At 42.3% G+C, this 27,994-nt stretch overlaps 1 protein-coding gene across 3 annotated transcripts in view; it reads left to right on the top strand.

Moving 5' to 3' along the window:
- The window catches only part of LOC139985353 (receptor-type guanylate cyclase Gyc76C), a 76,801-nt gene that overhangs the window by 9,003 nt on the left and 39,804 nt on the right, over positions 1-27,994 (top strand). For 2 of the 3 annotated variants that reach the window (XM_071999737.1, XM_071999736.1), the window contains exons 2-3: positions 8,509-8,628; positions 24,187-24,622. In XM_071999737.1, coding sequence (XP_071855838.1) covers positions 24,230-24,622 — 393 coding nt within the window. In that variant the 5' untranslated portion in view covers positions 8,509-8,628; positions 24,187-24,229. The remainder of the gene's footprint in view (positions 1-8,508; positions 8,629-24,186; positions 24,623-27,994) is intronic. The other variant, XM_071999738.1, reaches the window with a different exon arrangement.

The raw sequence follows: 27,994 nt of genomic DNA, 5'->3' as shown, positions 1-27,994 counted from the left end.
TAATGAAAATGTAAACAGTGCATGTTACACGATCCTAAACGATATCGCGAGCGTCTCGAAACGTAATTTGTGCCCCAATAAATCTTCAACTTACGTACAATGTATATCGACGCGATCTCGTTCCCGTAATGGGACCGTGAAATATGGAATCGAAAAATATGTAGGTCGATTACCGACTTTTCTGCGTCGGTAAATTCGCGTGTATTTCCTCGTCAGATCGTGTGTTCTACTAGGCGTGGATAAAAAACGATTTTAGCAAATAAATAAATTCACGATACGAATACGAAAACGAGAGAATCTCGGTGTCGTGTTTTCTCCCGTTCGATCAGCTTCGTGGACGCTGGTAATTCGAGAAAATAAAATTCGCTTGGAAGCTACGGAGCAAAGGTTGCCACGATAAATATTGTCCAGGAGAGATGCTCGCCGTTGTCGGCAACCAAACAATAGCTTTTCATCGTACGCCGTTCAAAAGCGACTCGGTGGAACGACCGTACCAGCAGAGACGTTTAATGAACTTAATTATTTCGAATGTCGATGCTTAACCTCTTTGTTGACCGCTTTACCACTGTTAAACTGCAACATTGTTAGACCTTTCAAACAGGTGGCCCTGCTAGCTCAACCTCCACTTATTGCTACACGCGTTTCCACATCGAACAAATCTTACTTCTTTTTAATTTTCTTTTTAATAAAATTACTCGGTTATGCGAAAAGAAACCGGGCCTTGAAAATGTTCAGTATTTTCCGCGCTCGGTTCTCTAACGTCGTTACGCTTGATTAATGTTCCGTGCATTTACATTTCATTTAATGCAAAATCGCTTTTACCGCCGAATTACTTTTTACTTTTTGCATAACAATATCCGTACATGAGTGTACGTATGGTCATGTTGCGAAGCAAATTGAATAAGAGAAGAGCTTTAAAGTGAGAAGGAAGAAAGGAAAATAGGACACGTGTAGCTGGAGACTGGAGACTGGGAATGAGTCCAGAAGAAAAACAGTTGCGCTTAACGAAGGAGGATTAAAACCGGCGAGACACCTGTAAAAATCCTATCTACAACTCTATTCAAGTAGCTCACCAATCTCGTTTAACTTTACTCGCACGAGTTCATCGTGAACGAAGTAACGACACGGTTCACGCGAAAACGTGAAACAACATGTGGCGCGTAACAGCGCGAGCAACAACTCGTCGCTGCGTGCGTTACGCTGCGCTCTCTGGTGTGCGCTCCGCGTGCCTACTCGATATTTTATAATGGGTCTTCCGATAAAAATGCCACTTGTCAGGCCGCGACTGTTTTGCATAATTTCAGTTCAGGATACACGCGCGTAAATTGCGAGCACAGGCAATAAATCTTGAGAGAAACCGCTACGCTTCAGACCCGTGCCTTCTCTCTCTCTCTCTCTCTCTCTCTTTCTCGTTAGCTTCTGGTCTCCCTTTATATCTCGATAGACGAGATAGTGGCGCGATGCAGATGTATGATGTCCGATATATCTAATGGCAATTAATGCGAGCAGTTTAATATCATCGCACCGCATTTGTATCCACCGGAGATATCCGTTCCATTCTGCTATTCTCTGTATTCACGGGCATAACTAGTTCATGAAAATATTCAAACACTTACAGAAACTTTGTACGAATATATGACGAGTGTTATATATTTCTTAATTTCAATTTAAATTTAAGTTTAAATTAAGAAATTGTAATGAGACTCGGTTATCGCGGTTGTATTGATAAAGTTTGAAACAAATCTGAAATTGTATACAGAAAATACAAGATATTCATAAGAACATCTCGTTATTTATAAGAGTTATTTATAAATGGGATAAAACTTATCTATAATTCTATGATTAGCTTCTAGCAAGAATTATACATAATTCCAAATATATATAACGACTAATCATATCTAACGTGACAGCAGAATTGAAAATTTCTAAAAATTGAAGTTGATTAGTTTAACTTCCAACTGGCTCATAATCGCTCGTAATTCAAAAAGAAAGAAACGAAATCACCACGATGAGACGTTGATTAACCTGACAGATTGACATTGATAATTCTATCTCATATAGAATACAAAGAAGAATCGATTCCGTGTTTCTAGTTGAACTGAAATCTTATTGTATGCGAGTCGAGCGCGCGTACGAGTGCACACGGCTACGATTCGAGCGTGGAAAAAAACGTGCTTTCTAATTAATCAGTTAAGCTAAGTATTCGCCGTGCTTAATGGCCGTAATTAGCGCTATATGCTTCGCGCGAGCACTGAAATTACGCGATTGACCTGTGCCAGTCCGTTCGGGAGAAATTAATAAAACGTAGAATGAGCTAAGCAGTCATGATTGCACAGTTTTTACGAATCTTTCGGAGTAGCGAGTTCCTACGTGATACCAGCGCTTTTTCTCTGACTTTTAACCCTTGGCCGATTCGACTGGATAAGAGGGATTCGATGTTCTTCCCAAGTTTCACGTAATCGGTTGCTACTTATCTCGTTCTATGTATAACTTAATTATTCACTGTATCTCATTTGAAGAGTTTATCGATGGCAAAACCGAAAGCTTTATGAAAATGGAATTTTATCGTTATCAAAGTCGAAGTCATGGCTGGTTATGCAATACTAAAGTCACTTAATGTTCGCACGTTTTGTTTACACTGTGTGTAACGCAGGTATGTAAAACACGAATGAAATCCATAATGTAATTCGACGCTAGCCTTCCAAAGCATTACACGAAATAATACACAAGCTGACGAAAATATTTGAACATTTTATCATAGACAGATTTTATATTTATATAAATATTATACATGTTATGTAAAACGTTTTGAAATTTTTAATAAACCAAGGTTACATTGGTCAAGCTTGAAACCAATCTAAAGAAACGTATAGGAATTACAAAATATTTATCGCAAAGTGTTAGTGAAATTTCAAAATAATATTTATTCGTAAAAGATATCTACGAATGTTCGAATACTTTCGCAAGTCTATGTATATCCAATTTAAAATAAAAGTCCTTGATGTAAGATTTGTATTTAGAATGTCGTATCAAAATAAAAAAGGTAAAAATACGAGAAAAATTCGATAATTGCTCGTTCGATGATTTTCTACGAGTGAAAATTCCATTGATACCGTTCTCTCTAATTAAGTCGTCATGCAAAACAGCCGATGGAATGCCGCGATATTGTTGGAAGCGTAACGATAAAAATTCATAGGCTGAGATTTAATAAATATTCTCGATTCCGCGAGCACGGTTACTTTTCGATGTTACAACGACGCGCGGTGTCTTTAATTTTTGGTTCAGCGGCTCGCGTGATCCGAAGAATATCAAAAGCGCTGCTGTGTGTTGTACGGCATAAGGGTGGTTGAGTAATGACTAACGAGTAATGCGCCGACATAAGTAAGCATTAAGTAACGAGTGGCACTCACACGTGCGCGCGTGGTCAGCACACACTACCGAGGACGGTGTACGGATCCGTAGTGTGTACACGAGAGATTACGAGCACGGTTGTCTCGGCTGATCATGATGTTCCTTTCATTCAGGCCCCGATTAACGATCTGCAGATGTATTTAACGAGTCTAAAAGCTGCACTGTGGTTTACCGAGCCGCTCTCGACCGCTTCGACCCCTTGAGCGTCTCTTTTCGTTGATCGAGCCAAGATGATTTCCTGAAATGGCCATAACAATGAAAATCCTATTCTTTTTCTTAATTCACAATTTATCGCGAATCCTAAATTAATGCAAATGCTTACGATAATGCGTTTACACGCATTGAATCGGATTTATTAAAATTAAAAGGTCGTTGAAACAAAACGAATTTCCATCGTTGAAATGAAACGAAACGTGATAGGATTCGAGATTAATCGTAGTGATTATTCGATAAGTTTGGCAAACGTCCAAACGTGTACCGTCGAACGCTTCTCTTTGCTTGGGTAGAAAAACTCGCCGTGAAGGTGGAGGTTGAGCTTAGGGAAGAAGAAGCAGAAGGGGAGAGACAAAAGCAAAGTGGGAAGATCGGCGGTATCGGCAGCGATCGCCTTGCTAGCCTGGAAATCCAGTTACTCCAGCAGGGGCCTCGAGACAATGCGCAGAGTGTAACCCGTGCAATGCCGCCTCGGGAGAGCTGGTTGGGTGAGCGCGACGAAAATAACTCCGGCAGGAGAATATTACGGCACTTTGCAATGAGGAGAGACCAATGAAAAGAGAAGAGCGGCCACGCAACGTACGAGCAAGGAAGAAAGACAAAGAAGCAAGTTAGGCGGACGAGGAGAGAAACGCGGATGAAAGAAAGAGCGAGATACAAGAGCGGAGAAAAAGAAGAAAAAGAAGGAGGGGATGATAGAAGGGGAGGGGGAGAGTGGAGACAGAGAGAACGGAGAATCGTATGTGCGTATATGTGTATGTGTGTGGTGCATACGTGATAAGGAAAGACGAGGAAGAGTGACGAGAGCGAGAGAGGAGAGAAGATAGATCGTCGCACGAATCGACTCATGGCGAACCATTCGAAACGAGCGACCGGCGGTCGTCTTCTTTTGGTCCGTGACGCGATTGGCCGATCGGCCAATGACTGGTTCTCTCGGCACTGGACACTGGACTATGTGCACTGCGTGCAGCAGCAGCAGCACCAGCCGCCCCTCTTCGCCGCCTCGAGTGCGCTCGCGACTCGTGTACAGTGCACTTCATTGACGGCCGCAAAACTGGTCCACTGCGAGCCGCATAAAACTCCGTTAGAACCAGTTCCATGCGAAACGGTCTTAAAACCCCCAATCCGTGATTCCCTCGTCCCCAGGGGTTTTCCTATCAAACGAGAACTTTATGAAAGAAATCGTCATCTTCATTCGTTCTCTTTCTTAAAAAATACGAACGCGAAAAATCGAGGATCCTCTATCTAATTAGCGGATACGAAATTGAGCGGGAAATTCGAAAGAACTAGATCGAGACGCGAATCGCTTTTAGTAAACGATAAATCGCATATGGTTCGAACTTCAGGACGCGGATCTTGCATTATGACGGATAATTCGCAATGATCGGCTGTGCGCGCGTTAAACATACTTCTTTTTTTTTTCTCTCTTTCACGTACGTACGTATACACCATTTAACTTCCACGAATACCGGGAAATTCTGGTGCTGCCAGTATGTCTGCCAGTGCGACCGGTGGAATCCGAGCTTTCACGGAACACTCCGAACGGCCCCGATTCCTCGAGTTTGCTGGACGCGCGCGGCGTGCGCGCGAGGCCAGTCCTATAAAACCGTAAACGTCGATTACGCAATGATGTAATATAATAATGGATATTGTCTCGGCAATGGAGATTCCGACAGATAGAGTTTCTTATTGCTTCGGTGAAACACGCTCAGAATTGATACTCGGCCGGAGACGTATGTCAGTCATGCTACATATACTTTGATTTCTGCGCTCTTTTTTCTGGCTGCGCGGGCGCATGCGCGCGTGCTCCTATTCGTGGGAGATACATGGTGGAACAAATTTACTTTTTTGTCGGTGTACAATGAAACCGCTGATGGTTATGTTTGGTAATAATTGGGTAACAAAAGTGAGCGTAGTAAAAATGGAAATTGGCGCTACAAGGTAGTAGGATAATGCAGCAATTAAAGTAAGGTAACAGCAACGTGTATTTTTATTACGCATTATGCAAGCTTGTGCTTCTGGTTAATTCTAGCTGACAGGACATCGTCCTCGATATCGTCAGCAATTCCAAACTCGGTTCGTCTTGTGTTTATTTCAAGCCACTTTAACACGGCCTTAAAATTTCGTTCGCGCATATTTCGAAGATGTTGTAAAAATTATAATTATACCTACTATAGAGTTACTATAATGTCAGAAGTCAATTAGACAAAATGGCGTGCCCTTTCGAGGAGCGAATTGTTCTTGAGATTCGTGGGTTATTTAAGAAGTAAAAAGGTAATCAATAGAAGAAGAAGATCGCAGTTTGTTGAGATCTCATAAAGATATGCTTATTCATCCTAATGGTAGGTTGTCGACGTGGACACGCCTCTATCAAAGTCGTCGGTATCTACAAAGAGGCTCTTCGAGATTTTCTTTCCGTTCCCACCATTCTGCGGCTGACGAGCAATTCTCCCCCTTGTCCCTCCCCTTCGTTCCACTCTGCATTCGTGAAACGAAAAGGACAGGCTATCAGTAGCAGTAGTAGCAGCCGGGGCCGGGGCACCTCTAATATTTCGCGGAAGTCAGCTACGCGGTTTGTCGATGTTATCGCGTTCGCGATGCCGAAGGAGCCGATTTTAACCGATACCTTTTTCTTACACCTCAGCTTCGCATTAAAATAAATATCTTGCAATTGAATAAAGCGAGAAAGTTGGAGACAGAGGGATGCTGGAGTAAGCAAAAGGAGGAGGGAAAGGGGGAGATCAACGACCAAGCGGTGGGAGATCATGAACGAGGAGGAAATAGCAGAAGAAGGGAAGGAGAGGGCAAAAAAGGAGAAAAATGCCCGGGAGGGAAAAAGGAAGAGGAAGAGACGAAGAAGAAAAGTGGCGAACCGGCTGGCCGCAACGAACTTGAAGTAAACCAAACCTACCGGTCCTACCGCTCGCGCTACCACTACCACCTACCGAACTATTACCTACAGCAGGTCTATATCTGGACTCTGCCTCGTCTCCCTTATCCGATACATCGCATCGTGTGCCAGAATAGTGAAATCACCTACGTTCTATACCTTTCGCGAGGCTATGTGGGTGTTCCGTACTCATCGCGATGCTCATTCAGTCGAAACTCGATTCCTTTTGGGATCTAAGCATGTCCGCTACGATCCTCGTTCCCCTCTCACAGAACGATCAAGCTCTAATTTCTTTATCATGAATTAAGGACTTAGGGAGAACGAATCTAAAAATAGATCCCAACAATGATTTGGCTCCACTTAAGCTGTCTAAAATAAGGGATCGGTATTATTTGAGAAAATAAGCATGAGTGCGTCTGAATGAAGGTCCAAAGGAGACAACCTTCTGACCCTGAACAATGGAGCCCGTGTTAAGCATAGTTGGGCCTTGATCTGTTAACTCTAGACATCTCCGAGACTGTCCGATGCTGGGTCCAGTTTTTATCGAAGCTTGCTCGTAGAAGGTAGAACTAACCGTCGCCTCAACCTGTTCCCATTCTACTCTAAATCGAAGCTCCGTGTATTATCGTATCTACGTTCTTGTAATTCCGATATCGACGAGCCCGCTTATCGCGCAGCTTCGATACGCGTAGTCCATCGACACGGTTCTTATTCCCAGATTACCTCTTTGATCCGCGTGTAAATCGAAGATGCAATTGAGCGCAGCTTTTTCCGAGGGCCGCGTGGCGACGCAGCTGCCTACTAACCGCTCTAATTAATACATGATCCTCATTCGCGGTGTTATATAAATCGTTCACGAACACGGGAATACGAAAGGCAAGAAGAGCGAGTAAAAAGGACGAAAAAGAGAGAAAAAAGGTGAGAGCAGAAAGAAGTATGGCATGAAAAGGAGAGAGGAACGTGTCGCCGTGAGCGCGCTTTTGCGTGAATCAATCGATTAAAATCGTCGACGTGCCAACAGCTGACATAATCCGGCACGTATGGGTCAGCCGATTAGAAATCCGTAAGTGTCGCCTTAATTGACGCGATTACATTTACGAGCCCCGCGTCAACATGACCGCTCTTAAATGAACGTGACACGCGCCAGCCAGGTGTGTGTTTTCCAACTCGAGAACGCAAGTAGAATTACGCGTTCCACGTTCGGCCGACAGAGAGTTCCGGAACGATTGGCTACGTGCTTTTTGCGCTTTGTTGATCGACCATTCGGAGAATATGTAGTTAGAGGAATTTGTAGGTTGTGTAGTAGTTATGGATGAGCAACTAATGCTCTTAGTCGAAGTTGAACGTTTCTTTTTATAGCCACGCCGGAGATAAAGATGCGACGAGGAATTCGATTGGAATTCGCTTTTTGTGAGGCACTTCTATGTGAAATCCATTTGTTTATCATTCGAGAGACTCGAGGAATTAGGTTCGACAAAAGTCTACTTAGTAACGTGTAGTCTTTGCGGCTGTAGAGAACGTTGCAGTTAATTTAAGAACGATATTGAATGATAATTGAGAAATTAACATATCTGTCGTTCCGTTGGTATGTCGTCGCGTGTTATACTTGAATAGTGGCTCTTGTGATAATTTCCTTGTGACGAGTTTCCTGATCGTCGCCTATGTAAGTTATTCAGTGCATGTATATTTATTCAATCCTTCGTTTTATAATGCTGTTAAATATGTATCTTTTATAACTTATTTATCTTATGCGAATGAAATACGTACTAATTCCTCGACTGTTGTAACAAATATTAACTTTAGGAAGAAAAAATTTGTCGAAGTAACTCGTTATCGATCGAAAAATCGACTCCGAATCATCGTAGTCTCATCTACAGATCTTTTTCTTTTTTCCTCCTTATTTAACGATTACTGCATGAAAATTCAATGTGAAGATAAAAAGAAAAAAAAAAAGAGTCAAATAAAACAAGGATCGTCTTATCATTGTCTTGCAGGTGGCTGTCAGAAGTTGAAGCTGAAAACGCGAAGAGTATCGATTGGCAGCAGCATGCTCTCAATATAGCGTTCGAGTATCGACGATCTTCTCCCTGATGTTACTCTGCCATGTTGCTTAGGTAAGATTAACGAAGTGATTTTTCCTTGAACAACACGTCGAGCAACACGTGTAAACGACCTCGCCTGAAACGTCGATTAGAAGTTGTAGTTTATCATTATCGTGGTAACTGAGACAAGCGCGCCTATGTACTCTACATTTTTCTTTCCTGCGTTACTCTTTTCCCCTCGTATCTCAAACGTGAACGAAGACGATGATGAAGAAGGGTGTTAGCCATTTGAATCGTTGCAATTATAGAGAGTCGCGCGATTCAATATCGCGAGGAACGACACTGCGACAGATATTCTAAATACATGTTATCGTTTGTTGGCGTACTATTTTAACGTGTTATCTTGGTCCACGTCCGCCATGGAACCGCAAACATACCCGTTCGCTCTCTCCGCGTGCAGTTTTCAGCCGAGTACGCTTGAACCCGCGACGCGCGAGTTCCGCCAGCACCGCTGTATTGGTACGCAAATGCAACAAACACACGCTTAATTCGCTCGGAACGAGTGCGATTGATATTCAGATGCAAACAGGGCAGGAGACACGAGACCGAAGCAACGTTAAATGTCGCTTTCATTAGAATTAATCGCCGTGAATTTCGTTTAATTTGAACGTAAGACTTGATCTTTGATGTAGAATCTCTGGTCATGGAACAGAATAACAGAGTGATTAAACGATCGTAAGTTTCGAGGTTTGAGTAAGAAGTTAAATTATGGAAATTATAGCTGACCGTAAGAATTATTTGGAATTATGGAAATTTGCCTATGGTATAATTATTTCTTATTCGATTCTCATCGCGTTGTGGATTTATCAGTTCTTCGTAAAATACAATTTCTAAATTTCCGATTACACATATTACTTTATAGTACTTTTACGTCACCCTGTATTGCAACGTGCTTCTCGGAACAACGATTAAATCGTTAAACAACCGCTGTTACATCTCCCTATTTACAATAATCGTATTAAAGTTACATATATACGACTGGAGTTTCGCGAAGCCATTACTCATTTTTCCCTTTCAAGTTTTTCCGCGGGCAAATATCGCGGGTCACCGCTGAAACTCACGTGGCCGGCAACGTGATAAAAAATCCGAATGTTAGGCTCGTTATGTCGTTACGGCAATCGTTAAACGCAACTGTAAGCGTGGCAATTGCGCCATTCTAGACGAAAGGTTACGGTCAACAGGAGATTTAAGGTGATCGAACTTGGCCAGTTGCCGAAATAATCTTTCTTTCTTACGATCGACGTTGACAAACTAAAAGCGCCGCATGGAATCGCGAAATCGTGCGAGGAACGCGTGTTTTCGCGCGATCGTCGCGAACTAGCGCGCGTCGTGTAGGTTCGTGCGACGAGGTACGAAGGGCCTGGCGGCGATAAAACCAGTCACGAACATTGTACGCGGGGAAAACATACGATAGCTACTTCTGCAGAATTCTGTCGTACGCGGTTGTATGGTACGCGTGTGTGTATTCGTGTGCGTGCATTACACGGAAGCACGGAACAATGCGGTGCCATTCATGGTAAAAGAAGAAGCGGTTGAATCACCCGCCCGTTCGGATTCTACAGGCTTATTCAAACGACAAGCTCCCGGAATAATCGAACGAACCGTCCGTAGATCGCGATACGAGATTCCTCTGATCTGCCGTACTCCTCCATGCTTCGATAAATTCTCTTTCGCTTCGAACCGCCTCGCTCGTAGATTAGATAGCTCCATTTCACGGATGCTATAAGCCTGTTAGAAGATTGGTAGGTTTCCAGACGCGTAATTGCAGCCACGCAGAAGGCGTTAACCCTATGGAATCGTAACGATACCAATTCCGGAGCGAATACGAATTTATATGTAGAAACGTCAGCTTGTAATTATGGGCAGGTAAGCGCGCCAATCGGAAAGCGAGAGAGAGAGAGAGAGAGAGAGGGAGAAAGGGCGAGAGGAAGGGGTTCTCGGTGGAATTTACAGAATTATAGCAATTTATACCGGTGGCACGCGCGCTCTCCTCGCGCCTGCATAACGATACGTGTCCGCGTTCTGACTGATTTACAACGTTGTTGAATAATTATTTAGTGAAACGTTGCTCGTGTACGCGATTTCCCCCGTGAGTACTAGCCGACGATTTCCTATTACCTATCCCGATGAAATATCGCGTCTCTGTTAGGCCCGCGAGGAAACTGCGAAATCGTGTGTATTTGCTCGGGCTCGGTAGTAATAACATTGCGGTCTATGACTGGAAGAAGGAAATAGTCTCTCGCGGGCCGTGTTATAAAGTTACATGCCGATCACTGTAACGCGATACATTGCATCGGTACGAGGAACAGTAGTTAGAGATCTTACTAAGGCGGCAAGAGGAATAAAGAAAAAAGAAAAAAAAGAACAACGTGTGGCGACGGTGAAAACGGCATTGGATCGCCTCCTTCGCCTCCGTTGATCATAAAATTGCATCGTATTCTTGCTGGAAAGAATATAAAATATAGAGATTATAAATGTAGACTGCATGGGAAAAATATGATAAGTTTACTTGCGTTGATTTTCTAATTTCGTTACCATTTGATGGCTACAAGGGTATACATCACTGTACATAGTAGTTACATTTTAATATTCGGGCACGGCACTGTCACTGTATCTGTTGCTTTATATAAGAGAGGATGATTTAAATACGTGTTGCTCATTGTACGAGCCATTTATTTCGTATAAAAACAGTTTTAGCAATTTGTGATTGGTTGACAAGGCATTGGACTTTAGAACTGCTCTCGTATGAAAAATAAAAGAATGTGATCCGTCTTGTTTTTTCTCCGTAGTGCTCAATTAATGTATTGGTTAAAATTAACCTGTAAAAAATTCAGCTACAAAGAAGCAACGAATTTTAAGACGACATCTCTGTTTTGATTCGTCGAATTTTTGTTCGCACGATTAAAAGTCACGATACTGTCAAGCTCGATCGATTTTATAACATCGCTGTTTCATTCTTTCCATTTAAGATACCCGGCGCACGATCGTTCATTATCCTCTCTAAGTCCGCCGCTTTCGCCAGTTTTCGCGTTTCGTTTTCGTACTTTGTGTTTTTCAGTTTTCGTTCATTTTGCTCTTTTTCCGTTCTTTGATCTCGCGGATTTTTGATACGGCGAATTATTTTTAGATGCGTGTGGTACGCGATACACGCGAATTTGCTCAGCTTGCGTTTGCATTCCACTGATAACGACCAATCGATGATTTTAAACACGAGTTTTAATATAATTGTGGAGAACGAGAAAGATAAGCGGAACTGTCCATATTTCAGACTCAAGGTAATTTTTCTTTTTCTTCTCTATTTTTTTTTTTTTTTTTTTTTTTTTTATTTTTATTTTTACTAGGAGAGTTCGGTTCTCTAATTTCGCAATGAAATTCATCCTGCTCGATAAGATTGAGATACGATGCTTGCGGTGCTATATCATATTTCCCAGCACATGTGCTTGTTCGTAGCACTGTTGCCTGGAAAATCCTTGTAATCCCCATAAATTATAACAATATAACAAACGAGACTGTGAACGTGTCTCACGTACCTTACGAACAATCACGGATAAATGAAAATTTCTCGCAATTCGTTCCACTGTACGTTGAATCTCGCTATGTGTATGTACATACATATAGCCGGAGCATGAATTTCACTTTGAGCAGACTTTTCGCGAAATATCAACTTTCACTTGTCCTTTAACCTGTGGACACGTACCTTTTTCAGTTAAGTAGAGATAATTAAATATTAAATTGTTCGAAAAGTTTGTAGCTTTTTGATCATAGATATATTCTATATTTTACCTATGATGAATTTTTGTAAAATATAAAAATTCCGAGCTTAGGATTAGGAGTTCAAATTCTCAGTTAAGATCTCTTTAAACTTTTCTTAAATGTAAAATAAAATTCTCGCAAGTTTCACTTTTATCGTCTTTTTATTAGAGCTTGAAACATTTGAAGTCTATTAATAGACTTCGCGCCAATTTTTCCAGCTATCACCAGAGTCAATTCCAAGTACTCTATTATCTGTTGAACTGTCAATCAGCTAGACGTTTCAGCTCTTGATCTGTCCATCAGCCATTTTCATTCTATTCGTCGTCCGATGAAATCAGCTGGCAATTAATCAGGGAAAAAGTATTCGGAATGACGACCACGTCATTATATGTACTTACTACCGCTGTCCGTGCTTAATCATATTCGTCAATCTGACTCCCAGTGACTTACGCGTACACGTGTTTTAATCCAATTACAAGACACTGTTACATGCTGCCGCTGTTATCTGAGCCGTATGAGAAAGTGACATATTTACATCGTAGTTCCCTTCGTATTTGGAATTCACGCGCGCCTTGCTTTACGTATGTACGTCACTGTTTGTACAATTATGAGTACCGTATAAATATTGAAAATACTTGTTTTACTTTTAAAGATACGTACTTTTACACCATTTTGCCTGTTTATAATTTAATTAAAGACAGTCAACTAAATATCAGATAAAAAGAAGTCAGTTTACTAAGAATTCTATTGATAGCTCGGCACAATACATCATCACGTTTAATTTATGCCTATCGATGAGTCACATTTTATTAGCCGATATTAAACAACATAACTCACTCTAGATTGGTTCCATCTAGCTTCGACCTCCGCAAACCGCTGTAAATCTCAATCACAAGGAAGCTAAACGAATCAATAACCCTACCGTAGGGTCAATCGAATTATTTTCTCGTCGCTAATATTTCTTTTCTTCTTTTACTGCATTTAAAGTAGCTATATACATGACTTTCACGTTCTATCTGTATTATATTACAAACCTAGTAGCGCCTAATATATTGGCAACTCGATAGGTGATATTGACAAAATCCGCAATCGATTAATTGCCAACCCAATACAACAAATTTTTCCGTAACGAGCTCTAGATCGAATCTCAAGATGTCGAAGCTTGGTTGACCCAGACGATCGCATCTTACCGATATATTTTTGCGTATCGCGTGTATACTATGCATCTTCTTCATCTTGAAATTTTCTACGAATGTTACAAAAATCTACATTCTGGTTATTACGCGTACATAAACGTCATTAAGTAGTATGTGGACGACGCGAGTAATTCCGGGTCGTGTTGAATCGAGAGAATTACGGGCGTGTAATTTTGGATGTCTGCCAGTGTTTCGCGGCCAAAACGAAAACGCCCGCGTGCGTGCGATCCCGCGCAATATCCGCGCAAGGGGGTTGTTAGAGGCAAATCGCGAAGTCCGAGTGAAATTAAGAAAATATGCGTAGCAGGAGACCATCAAGCGGCCGTCTGCCAACTATTTCGTCGGCACGTGAATGTTTACGTTCTGCTTCCCGTTTGATTTCTATCTAGATTTCCTCGATTCTCGTCTCTTTACGTAAACAGAATTTTACTTTGAGCCATTGTCTATTTTATAGCGCGCGTGCATCCGATAAGGAGGACGTAAAATAGTGGCGATTTATAATCTGTGAATTGTGGATTTGTTGACGCGACTATGTCGACAAAAGAAGGTTATTATATCGACGTTTGGGATGCTTCGTGAGTATAGCGAGATTCGTTTAGCGTCAGAGCGAGGAGGATTGGATGATAAATTTGTCCTATTTGGCTGCTGCTACTCGCGCGAAGCTCGCACGTGGCGTATGTTATTCGCAAGAATTTTCTATTTTCTTTACAGCCATGCGCTCCATTAAAAGTTTCGAACCTTGCTTTTTGGACGAATATTTTTCGGAAAAATAATCTCTTTTTACTAGCTGTTGACCCTCCGTAAACCCATGACCGCTCTATTTCATTTCGCGCGCTTTGGCTTTGATGTATGAAACGTATACTTTCGCGTTAAAATTTCGCAGAAATATGCCAATACAAGTGCGTTACTAGAAGAATAGGAGAAGAATGTAAAAATACGTTTAAATGATAAACACCTTTGAAAGATACCGTTATCAATTAATAATGTACTAAAGTAGGAAAAAGTTGAAGTTGCTATCCGCAGTATCGAGCGTAAAAGGGTCAATTAGGAAAATAAACGACTTCTCGGTAAAATCTTTCGTCCGGTTCCAAGTAGAAGAAAAATGTATAGTAATTAATCGTTCGATGATTCGTATTAGTTAGCCGATCAAACTTCGAGTACGTTTCCCAGAAACAAGAAGGAATCGTATAAAAAGTGAGTCACCGTAACGTCAAGATAATCGTAATCGCGAATGCGATAAACAGAGTCCAGTTACTCGATGGCTATTCATAGTCGCGTTCTTCGTGCAGAAGAAGTTTAACGTTTGGTCTTGTACACTGCACTTTGCAAGGGACACGGTCTCTTACGCAGTGTCTCCTCGTAGGGTAAATAGATCGTTGAGCGTACGGTGTACAGCTATTCAATTATGTTAGGGACAGACTTTAACACAGACTGTTTCCGACCGTTGCTGCATATTTTGGACAAGTGCCAGCTTTTCGATGCACGGATACGTATCGTCCAAAGCAAATCGCTTCTTTGTCTCCAAAATTATACGCGAACATCGTTTACGATCTTTCTTTGAAGATGGTCCGAGTTTTATGACTCGTAGATGAACAAACTTTGTCATATTGCGATGGACACGTATCGTTCTCACACACACGCAAATAGAAATAAACAGATAAAAACGCAGATATAATAATACGATAACGTTCTTCATCGGATATGCATATATCGCGTAGGTATACGTTATTGTTGCTAAATGAAAGATTTTGCAATTCTATTAGCATCGTAACAAGACGCGACTGTCGTGATTATATCGATGAAACGCGAAGCCGGCCTAAAAATGTGTATTGAAAATGAAAAGATATTTGCTGCAAATATATACTTAATAACCATGTTAAACGTATAATAAATGTTAAAGATAGTCTCATTGTATATCGATGCTTATTAACATACTAAATAGTTAATTGTTTAAATATCGTTATAATCTCTATGCAAATTTTCAGATATTTTTTATACTCTATCAATAACGATGATAGTCAGACCTCGTAACAGTGCTAATGAAACTTCAATATGTTTTGTATAATACAAATAATATACATATTCATAAAACGTGTCTACAAGCTGTTCGAATACTTTCGTGACTCTGTGCTTACCTAATCGCGAATACGCGAAGAATTCGTTTCTTGCTTACCGGTAACAATAATAATAATAACAACAATAAAAAACTGTTTATCCGATTGTGTATACATTCTCGTATAATTTAATAAATTACTGAAACGCACGTGATACGATCGCAAGAAAAAAGAACTCTTTGCATCGACTAAAACGACCCTCGGCGTTTCTGCATCGGTTACACGTTGATATTCGCATGATCGCCACGTGCCATAGATATCCGCGGTGCTTACTTACTTTCCACGGAACAAAGTTCACGTGGCGGAAGCGGCGACACTCGTTAATCCTCGTTGAAATTCACTCGCGTTGACAACTCTAACGAAGATATTCGCCGACTTCTCTCACACCTCGCGATTTTCCAGATTCTAGAATCTCTTAGCATAAACCTGATTGTTCCGGATAAAAAGTTAATAAGGTCGTTAAGAAGCGCGATATAAGAAGTGTTGCAAAGAATTTTGCAGTCGATGCGGTCGTTTCTTAACAAGCTCGTAGAACGATCGGCCGGTTTATTGGAGCAACGTAGCAGCAACGAAACATAAATTTCTACCTAGCCGTGCTCCTCGTGTTTCTGCTATTCGTGTGTGCACAGGGCCGTATCATCGAAGTTGCAAACTCATTAACGCGTATAATCCGCCGTTTCCCGATTACGGAATCCTCTTGCACGAGATCCTCGGTCGTGGCACGTATAAACGTCTGGATAAAAGTACCATTATTAATTCAACGTCGTATCGACTGATGTGATACGACGACTTTTTGTCGCAATCACCTTGCGTTTAAAAATAACCTGTCTATTTTAAGCTCACGTAACATTTCCGTCGTTATCGAGTCGGTTGTCGGACTTTCCGGGCAATTTATTTGCGGTGACGTTCGCTTTTATAAGAACGCGAATGCATAATATCGTTTCCTTTACTTCGACAAGTGGCTACGTGCTTGCTAAAACGATTGTAGTCCAATCGCTTTTCCGCATTCTTTGTTCGATAGTTTTCCAGGTTGGCCGTATCGTCGATCGAGAACGGAAATCGATGTTAATTAGTTTATCGTTGTTTCGGCGCCACACGATTATAATTCTCTGTGTCTTGAATATACTTGACTTTCCGCCTTTGTAATTTATTTTAAGAATACACGTGTTTCTTTCCAAGTTTCACGGTTGATAGAACAATCGCAAATATATTATATTCGATCTATTTTATAAATTTGAAACGAAATACGAGTAGGTAAAATTAGAACGAAAACTGGCTATACGCTATCGACTAAAAATGCGAAATTGTTACGCGTTAAATAGAACATAAAGATTTTTAACAAAAAAAAAAAAAAAAAAAAAATAAAAGAATTTTTGTTAATTTCAGCATATAGTATACTTACCAGGATAAGCGTTACAAGGCAAGAAATTGCATTTCGAAAGTACGTTAAGTGGATGCGGGTCTGACATCGCGTAGATTAACAAGAAAAAAATAAGCAAATTCTAATTATATAGACGCAATAAATAAACTGATTAGGAATCTTTGATTTACAGAGAAATTCTAGTTTCTTAAAACGTCAGTCTTATCCTATAACGAGTATAGATTCGGTATTAGAAGACAAGAAGTAGCATCTTGAAAATACGTATGTAAATGGATGCGGGCCTGAGATCGCGCGAAACTGGATGCTCGTAACATTTAGCAAGACTTATCTCTCCAACATACTCCGTCGATTAATTTATTTCACGATTCACGTGTAATTCGTTACATCCTCCCTAGAGAAGAGAATCCAGTGTTTTTCATCGCATCCACGATTGCATAATTAATCGAAGAAGCGAGTAAATTAACAGAGCCAGTCGGTAAGACCTAGCAATTAGAGGTCTTCTTATTTCCCCCGGATCTATGTTTTTCGTACGCGTGTGCTCATCGTTTTTGATTTATACAGGCTCGTCTCGCGTAAATGGCTGACTATTAATGTTCGTATTTAATCGAACAGACGCGTATCGCTCGTTTATCAAGTTCGCGGACGTCGATGCCTCGATCGAGCCCGCACGATAATCGACCTTCTCTTTTCAACGTTCGTTTTTTCGTTTACAGGCAGAAAGCCACCGTCCGCGGAATTCAATCCGCGTCGAATTGGCACAGAAATCGCAAGTTAACGCGAGACACTTTATCGCAGATCGCAGGCGAGATCGTCGACATCGGCTCGCGAACTAGACGCGTTAACACGAAACGGAAAGACTCGTCAATTAGTGTCAGCGACGAAAAGATCTTAACGCGCGCCGGTATTTAATATTCCGCTATGAAGTACTAATTAAACTAGCGTCCAAGTTAAGTCGTGAGATTCCCGTAATTTACACCTACTGCCGCCGAGATAATAGGTATACGCTTATTTAAGTGCTCGGAATGCCAGCCACGTGCTTTCATCTTTAGCTTTTTTTTTTAGACACGATATTGAATAGAAGAATCGTTTTAAAAAAGATAGACTTAGCAACGTTTGAAAATTACTTTATTCTGTATCGGCGGTTCTACGAACGATATCCGCTTCGATTTTTACTTCGGTGCCATATATCTCGTTATTTGTTCTAAATTTTTCATGGTCGCTCTTCTCTCTTCTTTTTTTTTTTTTTCGAGGAAATTAATTCGAAAATTTCCATTGCCGGAATAATTAATGTAACACGTGCGGCGGTAATTCGTTACGTATACCTGTGGAAAGTGCACTTATCCTACGCCTACGTATCGGCGTTCATTCTATTTATGCGTACTCACTTCGAATGTCAAAGCTACGTCGTACACGAGACAACACCGCAAAGTTGCTGCACACAGTACCGCACGTGCATATTCGCGTTATGGCGGATCGAAGTTTATAACGCAACAAATACCACAAGATGTTACAACGATTATCCGTCGGAACTTGCGAGAACGACGCACGAGCAGTTTTATACGCAGCCTGAGGGAATCCGAAAGAACGAGCAGGCTCTCGATTCGATCAAAACACGCTCGCCTGTATAACAGTTTGTTTTCCACACGTGATACGTGTAATACGGGTTCTAACGCGCCTCGTCTCTACAGTATATCGTGTTACAAGGGGTAATTGAAGAACGATATGCATATACGTTGTACGAGATGTGCACGCGTGGGCATTGTCATTATCGCAGCCACACAGTACATACATTAGAGTGTTTCGTGTCGATATAATATATCACATTACTACTGTAAACTGTTCAGGGGTGTGGCTCTTGTTGGTCACCACAGGATATCTCGATATACACGCGTCGAACGTCGTATCGTTTACTGCGATTCGCGATGCGTTTATAGTACTTTCTTTTTTCGTTTCCTCGCTTAAAATTGTCTAGCAATGGACTTGACGCTGAACTTGCATTAAACCGTGAGTCACAAGGAATAACGATTAAGTCTCATTCACAAGGAAATATAGGAACTATACCGGTTTGAACGAGAAAATTGCTTTATTAATTTCCTTCGTAACACAATGATATTTCAATTTCCATTTTATTAACGCTAAATATTATCGTTGGTGTAGATAGGCTATATCGAACGTTGACAAAGTTAAAGTGGAAAGAATTATTACAACGAGTGCAACCAATCCAATTCCACGTAGAGTCGCGAACGATTAATTTGCATATATGTATATACCTGTAATTTGCAATCACGATGGTCATCGCATTAAACGCTCGTACGATCGAAGTCCTTTTCGGAAAGTTCGATCTTCGAGTGGTAAACGATTCCTACGCGGGATGATCGAACATCGACGCTGTTAGGCGACGCTGCAAGATCAATAGCGCGTTCGTGTAGGCCAGAAAAGCGAGCTAGAGGCACGGAGAGAAGAGTTATCACTGTTTATCTAAACGATATGCACCGCGAATGTTGACCCTGGGTTGCGTAAACGCATGCCTGACGCATACCACCGGCCACAGCACGCCGATTTGACTTCCTGCCTCGATTCCGACCGTTCGCGATCCGCTTCAGCTACGATCGACTTTGCGCAAAAGGTAGTGGAAACGCGTTAGAAAGAGGACCAGTCCGTGTGATTCCAAGATTCCATTAACGAGACGTGACATAGCGACGAAGAAGTGTCACGATGGAAATAGAATAGATCTTACATACTTGGCTTTGCGTCACGTCTATCGAAGGATGTCGGGCTTAAATATGTCAACTAGTTTTTTACACTTGGATCGTATATAATTATCGCTCGAAAAAGAACGCGTTCGTGGGTGGAAAGTAAATTCGAAGTTCGAGTAAAACCCGAAGACTCCATGGATCGGTATAAAAATATCGACGACGTTATAATTTATTCGTTTCGTGCTATGTACCGTAAGACTTGGAATCGATCCTTTTCGATTTTGCGTGCCGTGTTTGAAAGAACGCGGCGAGTTTAGAAACATCGACTAGATTTCTAGAATTAGACTACGATAATTGTTATTTGTATAAAGACTCGTTGATTCGAGAGTAAACGATAACGCAATAAAATCAGGTCAAATTTAAAAATAGTAACATAAAGCGTTTGAAAGACGTATCGAGTTATCTTAGGTAATCGAAAAGCGACGTCATTGACAAATAACGTAGGTATGCGGTTCCACGTTGCTATTCTTAGAGTTTTATCGGACTGAATTTACTTTACGTATCAAATCCGCGTTAAAAAGAACGTGTTTGCTTTTTCGGTCGCCTATGGGAACGTAACGGTCTCGAGGTGAAAATAAATTTGGCTGGAACGATCGTACTATTCGCGCGACGACGGTTTTTTTTCGTATACTTTTAGACACACGCGATCGTGTGGTCGTCGGTAATTCCATCGTTTAACAAGGAAGTTCGTTCACAAACAAGGATAGTTTTGTAGGTTTTAGTGTGAAATTTGCGATGGTTCGAACGTATCGAGACAGTTTAATAGCTAGGTGGGATTTCTCCTATCGTCGCTTTACGATACGACGAGCAACTCAATTAGAGAAATACGATCTTTGCCAGTAAATATGGGCGTGACGTCGTTTATGAAATCATGGTGCCTTAATTATTTCGGGATATTGAACCGTGTACACGTTGTATCATATTTTGCTTATCGAGCTATCGAATTGCTGTAATAAAAACAATCGAAGTAAAAATTTCTAAGAATCTATTCGCGCTTCCTCTTGGAATTTTCCTTTCTATCTCTGTATAGATCACTGCATAAGGGTTTTTCACGATTTAAAGCAACATTGTAGTTGATCTTTTATGATCCTCGCTTAAAGCTCGTTATCAACTAAACTACTATAGCGTAAGATGATTTTTTCTCTTTCTTAAACTCTTAGGAATAGATTTAACCTTAGAACGAGACAAAAACATATCGGTAATTAGCGATTGAAAATTTGGAAAATTTCACAAGGCACGTCGAGAACGCGTATTACCATGAATCCTATCCGTACGTGTTAAACACGCTAACGAGATGCTCCAACAACACCTGAAAATAAATAGCACCATGCTGACGCGTCGTTCGTGAAAACTATCCACATCCACGTACCTACCAGTTCCTATCCAACTATCGTCTTCGTTTTTACGACATTCATCGTCCGTGCCGTGTCCCCTATCGTTAATTGAAAAAACCTCGACAGGGTCACGATCCTATCCGCACTTTTCAACCATTATACACGATAAAAATCATCAGAGAGAAAGCGTATGTGTCTCTTGAACGGATGATACATCGACGAAAGCCAACGTTCCGGTTGTATCCTTTCGGAGATGCGTGTAAGCGATTATTCAACGAGGTCGAAAATTTCCAGCCAAAGTATAGAACGAAGCACGGAGCTACAGAAGGAGTTGCGAAGTGTTTTCTGCACAGTCGCAAACATGGTTATCTTTATTATTATCGACGATGTTTAGCGCTAGATATCAAGTTAGAATTATATTCTAAAATACTTATCGAAGATTTCGATGCAGAGACGCAGAGTTGCAGGTGATTTGGTTACTGTGAAAGAGTTTCGCGAAGTATTTTTCGCCGCTATTTTCACCTCGAGATTTTAAACGTTAGACAAAATTACGTATCGTGAGATCTGTCTAATCTGTCTTCGTTACCCTACTAGAAATATCTTCTTCCGTATCATATTTTTTATATCTTCGAAGCTCTCAAATAGCGCGAAGCGAGATTTGTCGCGACAGGAAGAGCGATCCTGTCCGACAGTCGGTGTGACAGTTAATGATAGGACGTGCGAGAAGGTTCGTCAGCCGCGATCCGTCAGGGTAACGTCGTCCCGCGAAGGCGTCCCTTTTGACGCGTCTCTTTGCCGTCCCGTTAAATAAATCCACACACCGATGTACTTTCACTGGCGGCCATAATTAAATCCGAGTTAGAAACGTGGAACGAGTCGAAAGTTACACGGTACGCTTGGTGAATGACACCATGCATCACGCCAGGGGAAGACGTCTTTATTGTTGTCGCACGGAGGCTTCGTTGTTGTAGGCCGTTGTGTAGCCGGCACACTCTCGCCTACGAGAGTCCGTGGCTCGTTACGTAATTGCAACAGGTGTGTCCCTGTCGACCCCGGCCACGTGTTTTTCCCCGCCGCGTCGCGCCGCGCCGCGCGTTTCTCGACCGCTCGAACGCGGAATCGCCCCGCGCCATCAGACGACTGCGTTATTGTTCACCGAGAATTGATTAAGCTGCAAAATTGCACTCGTCGTCGAGAATATTTTTAAACGTCTTCGTGCCTGTTACGTCGTCGTTGTCACGCTCGTTACGTATCGTGGCGCAGCGGTTCTTAAGTTATGGTTACAATGTGGACGTGTGTTCTGACGAACTATCGTTTTGACAAATATCGGAATAATCGAATATGTCTGCACGTACATAGATTCTAACGAGTGTGTACGTATTTCGATCGTTGAACGTTTCGTTCGATGAGACGTAGATCTTTCGTTTTGACTCGGTCGCTCGGAGTGAATAGATTTTGAAGGTTCGTCACGAGGTTTATCTTCTTTTGACGAGACGTTGATAGAAATTCCCCTTGGATTTCGTTGCTTCGATATGTTTGCGAATTCGAGTTACCTGTGATTTGTGACGAATGAAATCTATAAGAAAGACACGTATCTTCGTTTAGCTTCTTAAGATACAAGAAACACACGGGAAAAACATGGTTGTACTAAAGAAAAATCGTATGACAAGGGTTGGAAAAAGAAAGAACAAAACGACATTGACAAGCTACTTCTTTGTCATCATTCTCTCGGAATACACCCGTGAAACAATAGGACAGACGCGATTCCGCGTGCCCAGAGATCTTGTCCACTGACGTATGACCATTGCGAATGAGTTGGATCGATGCGTTGGACGATACAGCGGAATCATTCGTGGATGCTCTTCGTCAACCGCAAATTGCCACGTTTTAGTCGCAGTGCTCCGGGTTTCTGACGTAAGATTTCCGGGAGATCATTGATATCCGATTTCCGAGATAATAGCTTAATGCGCAAAACAGCAGACACTTTGATGTTAGATGTGACTCATTTTTAGCAAGGAATTTAAGAGCGAGGTTATCGCAGGGAGACGAACGGTATTAATAGCGATTGATCTTGCGATCGGTTGGAAAAATTGTACGATCGGTAGTGGAAAATGACGAGGATCGGAGCGAATTGGAAGGCGTGAACGCGTTGGAATCAAGGAACGTTTCTATCGTTTTAGGGATATCAGTTATTATTAGCCTCGCGCAGATGGCACACGCAATGACTCAGACGAATAAAGTGGCGACCGATGATAAGTGGCAGTTCAGTCAGGAAGATAGCGTCGAAATGACACTTCTAAGTCGAGCACTTGTATCTAATTGCGCGGCTTAGGTTAATTTTTCAAAATACTATGGAGATAATCTAAAAATACACAAGTGCTGCACAATTCACCGATCGCGCGTTTACAACGTGTATCTGTTCATCGAGAAGTAAGATGATAAAGATAGAAAGTATAGATGGAGTATTTTTTTCTCGATCGTACATGTATTTTCTTGTTCGATGATTCAACTAATCGAGATTTTCATTTATCCGTTACAATAAATATACAAGTAATCGGTGTGTGAAGCCTATCCTGTTACATTTCACACCAGTGTGCTAATACAGCAGTGTGCTCGTAGAAAGTACGTGCAATTTGGTGTTGCTAAAAGAGGAACATGTTCGAGTTCTACCACGACCTTGACGATCTTCATGTTCGTGCAGCTTTTTCATAAAATTCCAATTCGAACAGAGGAGACATATTTTTAGCTAAATTGTATCCTTCGCTTTTTATCGCCGTATCGTAAAATATCGAACAACCTACCAGATAAGAACACAGAAACGTTGAAACTTACCATTTAACCTGTTAACTGGATCGTTTCCTCGCCAGAAATTTTTCATAGTTACGGCATTAAAATTTAATTAGACCAAATACCCGTGTTCGGACGTATCGATAACACGATCGAATCCCAAAAGATCGTAAATACGCCGAATATATTTCAGTTTATGTAATACGAAGAAAATAAATATAACGTGAAAATGACAAATTGTGGTTGTAGGTGAGCGGGAGGGAGGCGGTGCTGACCGGTGGCGGCGGCGGCCATGCGCCCCGGCCCGCCAGTACAGCCGAGCCGCCGTAGGCCTCCCCGTCGCCAGGAAGTCCCTCAGGAACGCAATCGACGGCACCTGCTAGATCAGCCGCAACCGCTGCTACCACGTTCATACGGGAACAACTCACGGGCCCTGCTGGTGTTGCTGCTGCTGCTGGCCGGCAGCCCTCTGGTCCTGGGTCTGGCCGAGCCGCCAGGGTTACCCGGGGCCGAGTGGCAGCAGGCGTTCTCCAGGCATACGTATCCCAAATCAACTTCAACCAAGTCTATACAACCGAAAAAACAACAAACTCTTACCATTGGATACCTCACAGCCATCAAAGGTGGCCTGAAAGATCGTCAGGGTCTTGCCATTTCCGGCGCTGTCTCCATGGCCCTTGACGAGGTGAGTTTTCTTTTTTAATTCTTGCGTTACTACGGAATCTTTGTTCCATGTACTCTGTACGATACAAGATGCGCTTGGGATACTCGTTTCGAACGTATTCGTACGATCCGAAGTTCGGGAAACGATTGTTCTTCCTATTTACGTGTGTACAGTACCGACGCTTTAAGAATCTCGACGAAATAACTTGGAGAAACGAAGAAAGCAACGGACAACAGGCCATTGAAATAAACGTTGTTGCACGGAACAAGTATATTTCTCACGAAAGTAGGAACGCGACTTGACGAGTAGGTAGTCGTATTTTAACAGCAGCGAATATATAAATATCCAGGATATTGGTAAAGACCATCGATGTTTTCAATTTTCTGCCGCGATTTTCATTTTTCCACTCCGTGGCTACCAAATACTCGTAACTTTATCCAGCTACCGCTATTTCTCTGGAAATGGAAAGCATTACGCTATAACTTATAGCCAATCTCAAGCATCAAGATACGACCATGCAAACGTTTATCTAAACACGCATTCCGCACGATCCTAAATATAACCCTCGCGCATCTCGTTAATACGTGTTCACGAACCCGATCAAGATAGCACAGCATGGTCAATGAAACACGCAACGGTTCAACGAAGCAGAACCTCGTTTCCTCGCTAAGGCGCAAGAAGACGTTCCACCGAACGGTCGGCTTTTTTCTCGCTCGATTTAGTCCACCTCGTGGCTCGTTAGTTTCCACGTATTCTCGCGTGTGTCACGGTACACGTGGAAATCGGTTGCAGGTTGAATAGGACCGGTGGGTTGTAATTACGGTAGCCGGTGGATCCGGACGCAGTTCCCACGTATAGGGGCAACGGCGCGCGGCGAATCCTGAACCGGCCGAAAAGTAAGGTCGGGCCAATATCGCGGGACCCCTGTCTCGAGGTTTTTTCCTGCGGGCGGTCAGCGGCAGGCAGGAGCGCGCAGTGCGGCGTTCCACGGTCTGGATGGCTCGATAATTCATTGGAGAGGATCGGCGTGCGCGGTCGCGAGTGCGCTCGCGCTCACCAAGGACCGTGAGATCGTTTTCGCCGCGCGGCGAACCTCTCTTCTCTCGAATAAGAAAAAAGAAAAAGAGAAAGGTGCGCTCTCCGGCTGCAGCGGGAGCTGTGTGCAACGTGCAGAGTGACCCGGCATCTCTCTCCCCGGAGATGCCGATTCGTGCGAGAGTTTAAAAATACAAGACCGGCATTATTCGCCGGTCCGCCCACGCGTTCGCCGACGAAACTGCGCGCTCTCGCAACCGTGAGAAGAATTCGCTCGCGATCGAGAAACCTTCTCTCCTCCCTCGATCTCCCTCCTCCCCTGTGTGTCTACCTTCTTCCTCCTTCACCCCCTTTTACCTCCCCCTTCTTCCTCTTTCTTTTTTCCTTTCTTTCTCCGCTTTCTCGTCTTTCGCGTGTACCTTCTTCCACTTTTGCTTCTGCTTCTGCTTCTTCTTCTCCTTCTTCTTCTTCTTCTTCTCCTTCTTCTTCTTCTTCTCCTTCTTCTTCTGATACCGAAGAAGGTTCGTTCGTTCTCTCCCTTTTTACTTACTTCGGGACCAGCCGACGCGCGCTCCTCTGCAACCTGCAACCGTAAACGCGTAGAAGGGGTCCAGGGGCTGAGAAACCCCTGGGAATCGTCGAAATAACCGGCCGATCGTATCGCGGCCCATGTATCCGGTTCTACTCGTGGAAATAACAAGTTACGTCAAAGATGGATTGCGGTTACGCTGATAATTATTCGGGGATACTGGTATCTCACCGTGGCCATCGGGAACCGAACGTACGAGAAGCTTCTTTCTCGCGCCTTCTCCCCCTTTGCTCCACGTAAGTCGTGCCGTTTAAACTTACCACCGCGCCGTTTCCACAATCGAAACTTTTTTCCATGCTTTCGTATATGAAATTCAACGAGTGGATTTACATGTTGCATTTGTCAACCGTTTATAGACTAACGATCGAATCGTTTGCAACGATAAAAATTTATCTGCCATGTTTCGATAGTATTTATCGAGAAATGAGAAAGAAGATACCGTACTCACAAGCGCAAAACTTTATTCCTACGAATATTAATCGACTATAAATTTAAAACACTTTCGAACATAATCCATGAGTTTGTTTATTCAAATTACTGGAAAGTTATATTCCGATGAAGAGTAGATAAAAAGATTTTTAGTTAAAGATGCGATATCTTGGAACGTTTGCTAAATTTTGTTACGAACTCTACAAGTAGAATACACAACAATGTGATAGTTACGAGACGTAGAATATATATATATATGCTTAATAAATCACGCTGTGGACGTATTCCAACAAAACCTCGCCAGAATTCGAAATACTTGAAACGTTCGATCGGTCGTCGATCGAAAGGAATAGGCGAGCACGAAACGAGTAACGAGCGGTGTGGTGGACGCACGTCGAAAGGTGCAGGAAACGAGCTTTGCGCGCGTTTATTTATGTACTTGGACACGCTACGCAAGAGTAAGCATCGCGATCGCAATGTCGGCCTCTATGCTCGTTGCTTTGGACATAAAGCTTAGCTCACACACGCGGATATTCGATCGCGTAGTTGGAAATACTCGCGTATTTTTATATCGAAAGAGGAAAGTCGCGCGAGTGAGGATATCGCGGTTATTTCTGTGCGTGGTTCGTTGCACGACATTTTTATTTCGTATCGGCTTCCAGCGACCACCTCATAACGACGGAATAATGCCGACCGTATTTTTAGCCGCGCCACGGTGAAAGTTTTTCCACGATTGGGTATCGCGACGTGGTCACGCTCGCTTCTAATATATTCGAATCGGCGAGATCGCCGATGGTCGAGAATCGCGTTGATCCAGATAGTTAACCCTAACGTTTTCCTCCGTATGACTCAGAATAATAATTACGAGTCAAACGTTGGAACAGTTTCGTCAGCCATCGTACTTACGTTTCAATAGTTTCCGCGTATTGCGCTCTTCGCGCGAGCAAAATATTTCAAAATTTGGGAAGAGAATATCCGAAGATACGGAAACGCGAGAAAGAAGCAGAGATACCGCAGCGAAGTTAAAGAGACGTTCGTCGAGTAATTAAGTTATTTTGTGATAATTACGTCAAGCATTTTGAAGTCTTTCGAGGTACTGGTTGAATAACGAATAAAAATATCACGACGTTATTGGGTCGTTGGTTGGTAATTCATGACCTGGTTTCGGATCTTAATATTCTTGAAATCGACGGTTACAGGAGTATTACATCGCACCGTCTCATCGTTTGCGCTTCTCCTAACCTTAATACATTCGATTATTACTTAAACGTAAAGAAGCTACGGTATTTCTTATTCGACGAGTATCCAGAAAAGTAAGAGGATCGTTTTCATCGATCTGA

This window comes from Bombus fervidus, chromosome 3 (genome assembly GCF_041682495.2).
Source record: "Bombus fervidus isolate BK054 chromosome 3, iyBomFerv1, whole genome shotgun sequence".
In the NCBI taxonomy this organism is placed as follows: Eukaryota; Metazoa; Arthropoda; class Insecta; order Hymenoptera; family Apidae; genus Bombus; species Bombus fervidus.
This window is presented reverse-complemented; position numbering and strand designations above follow the sequence as displayed.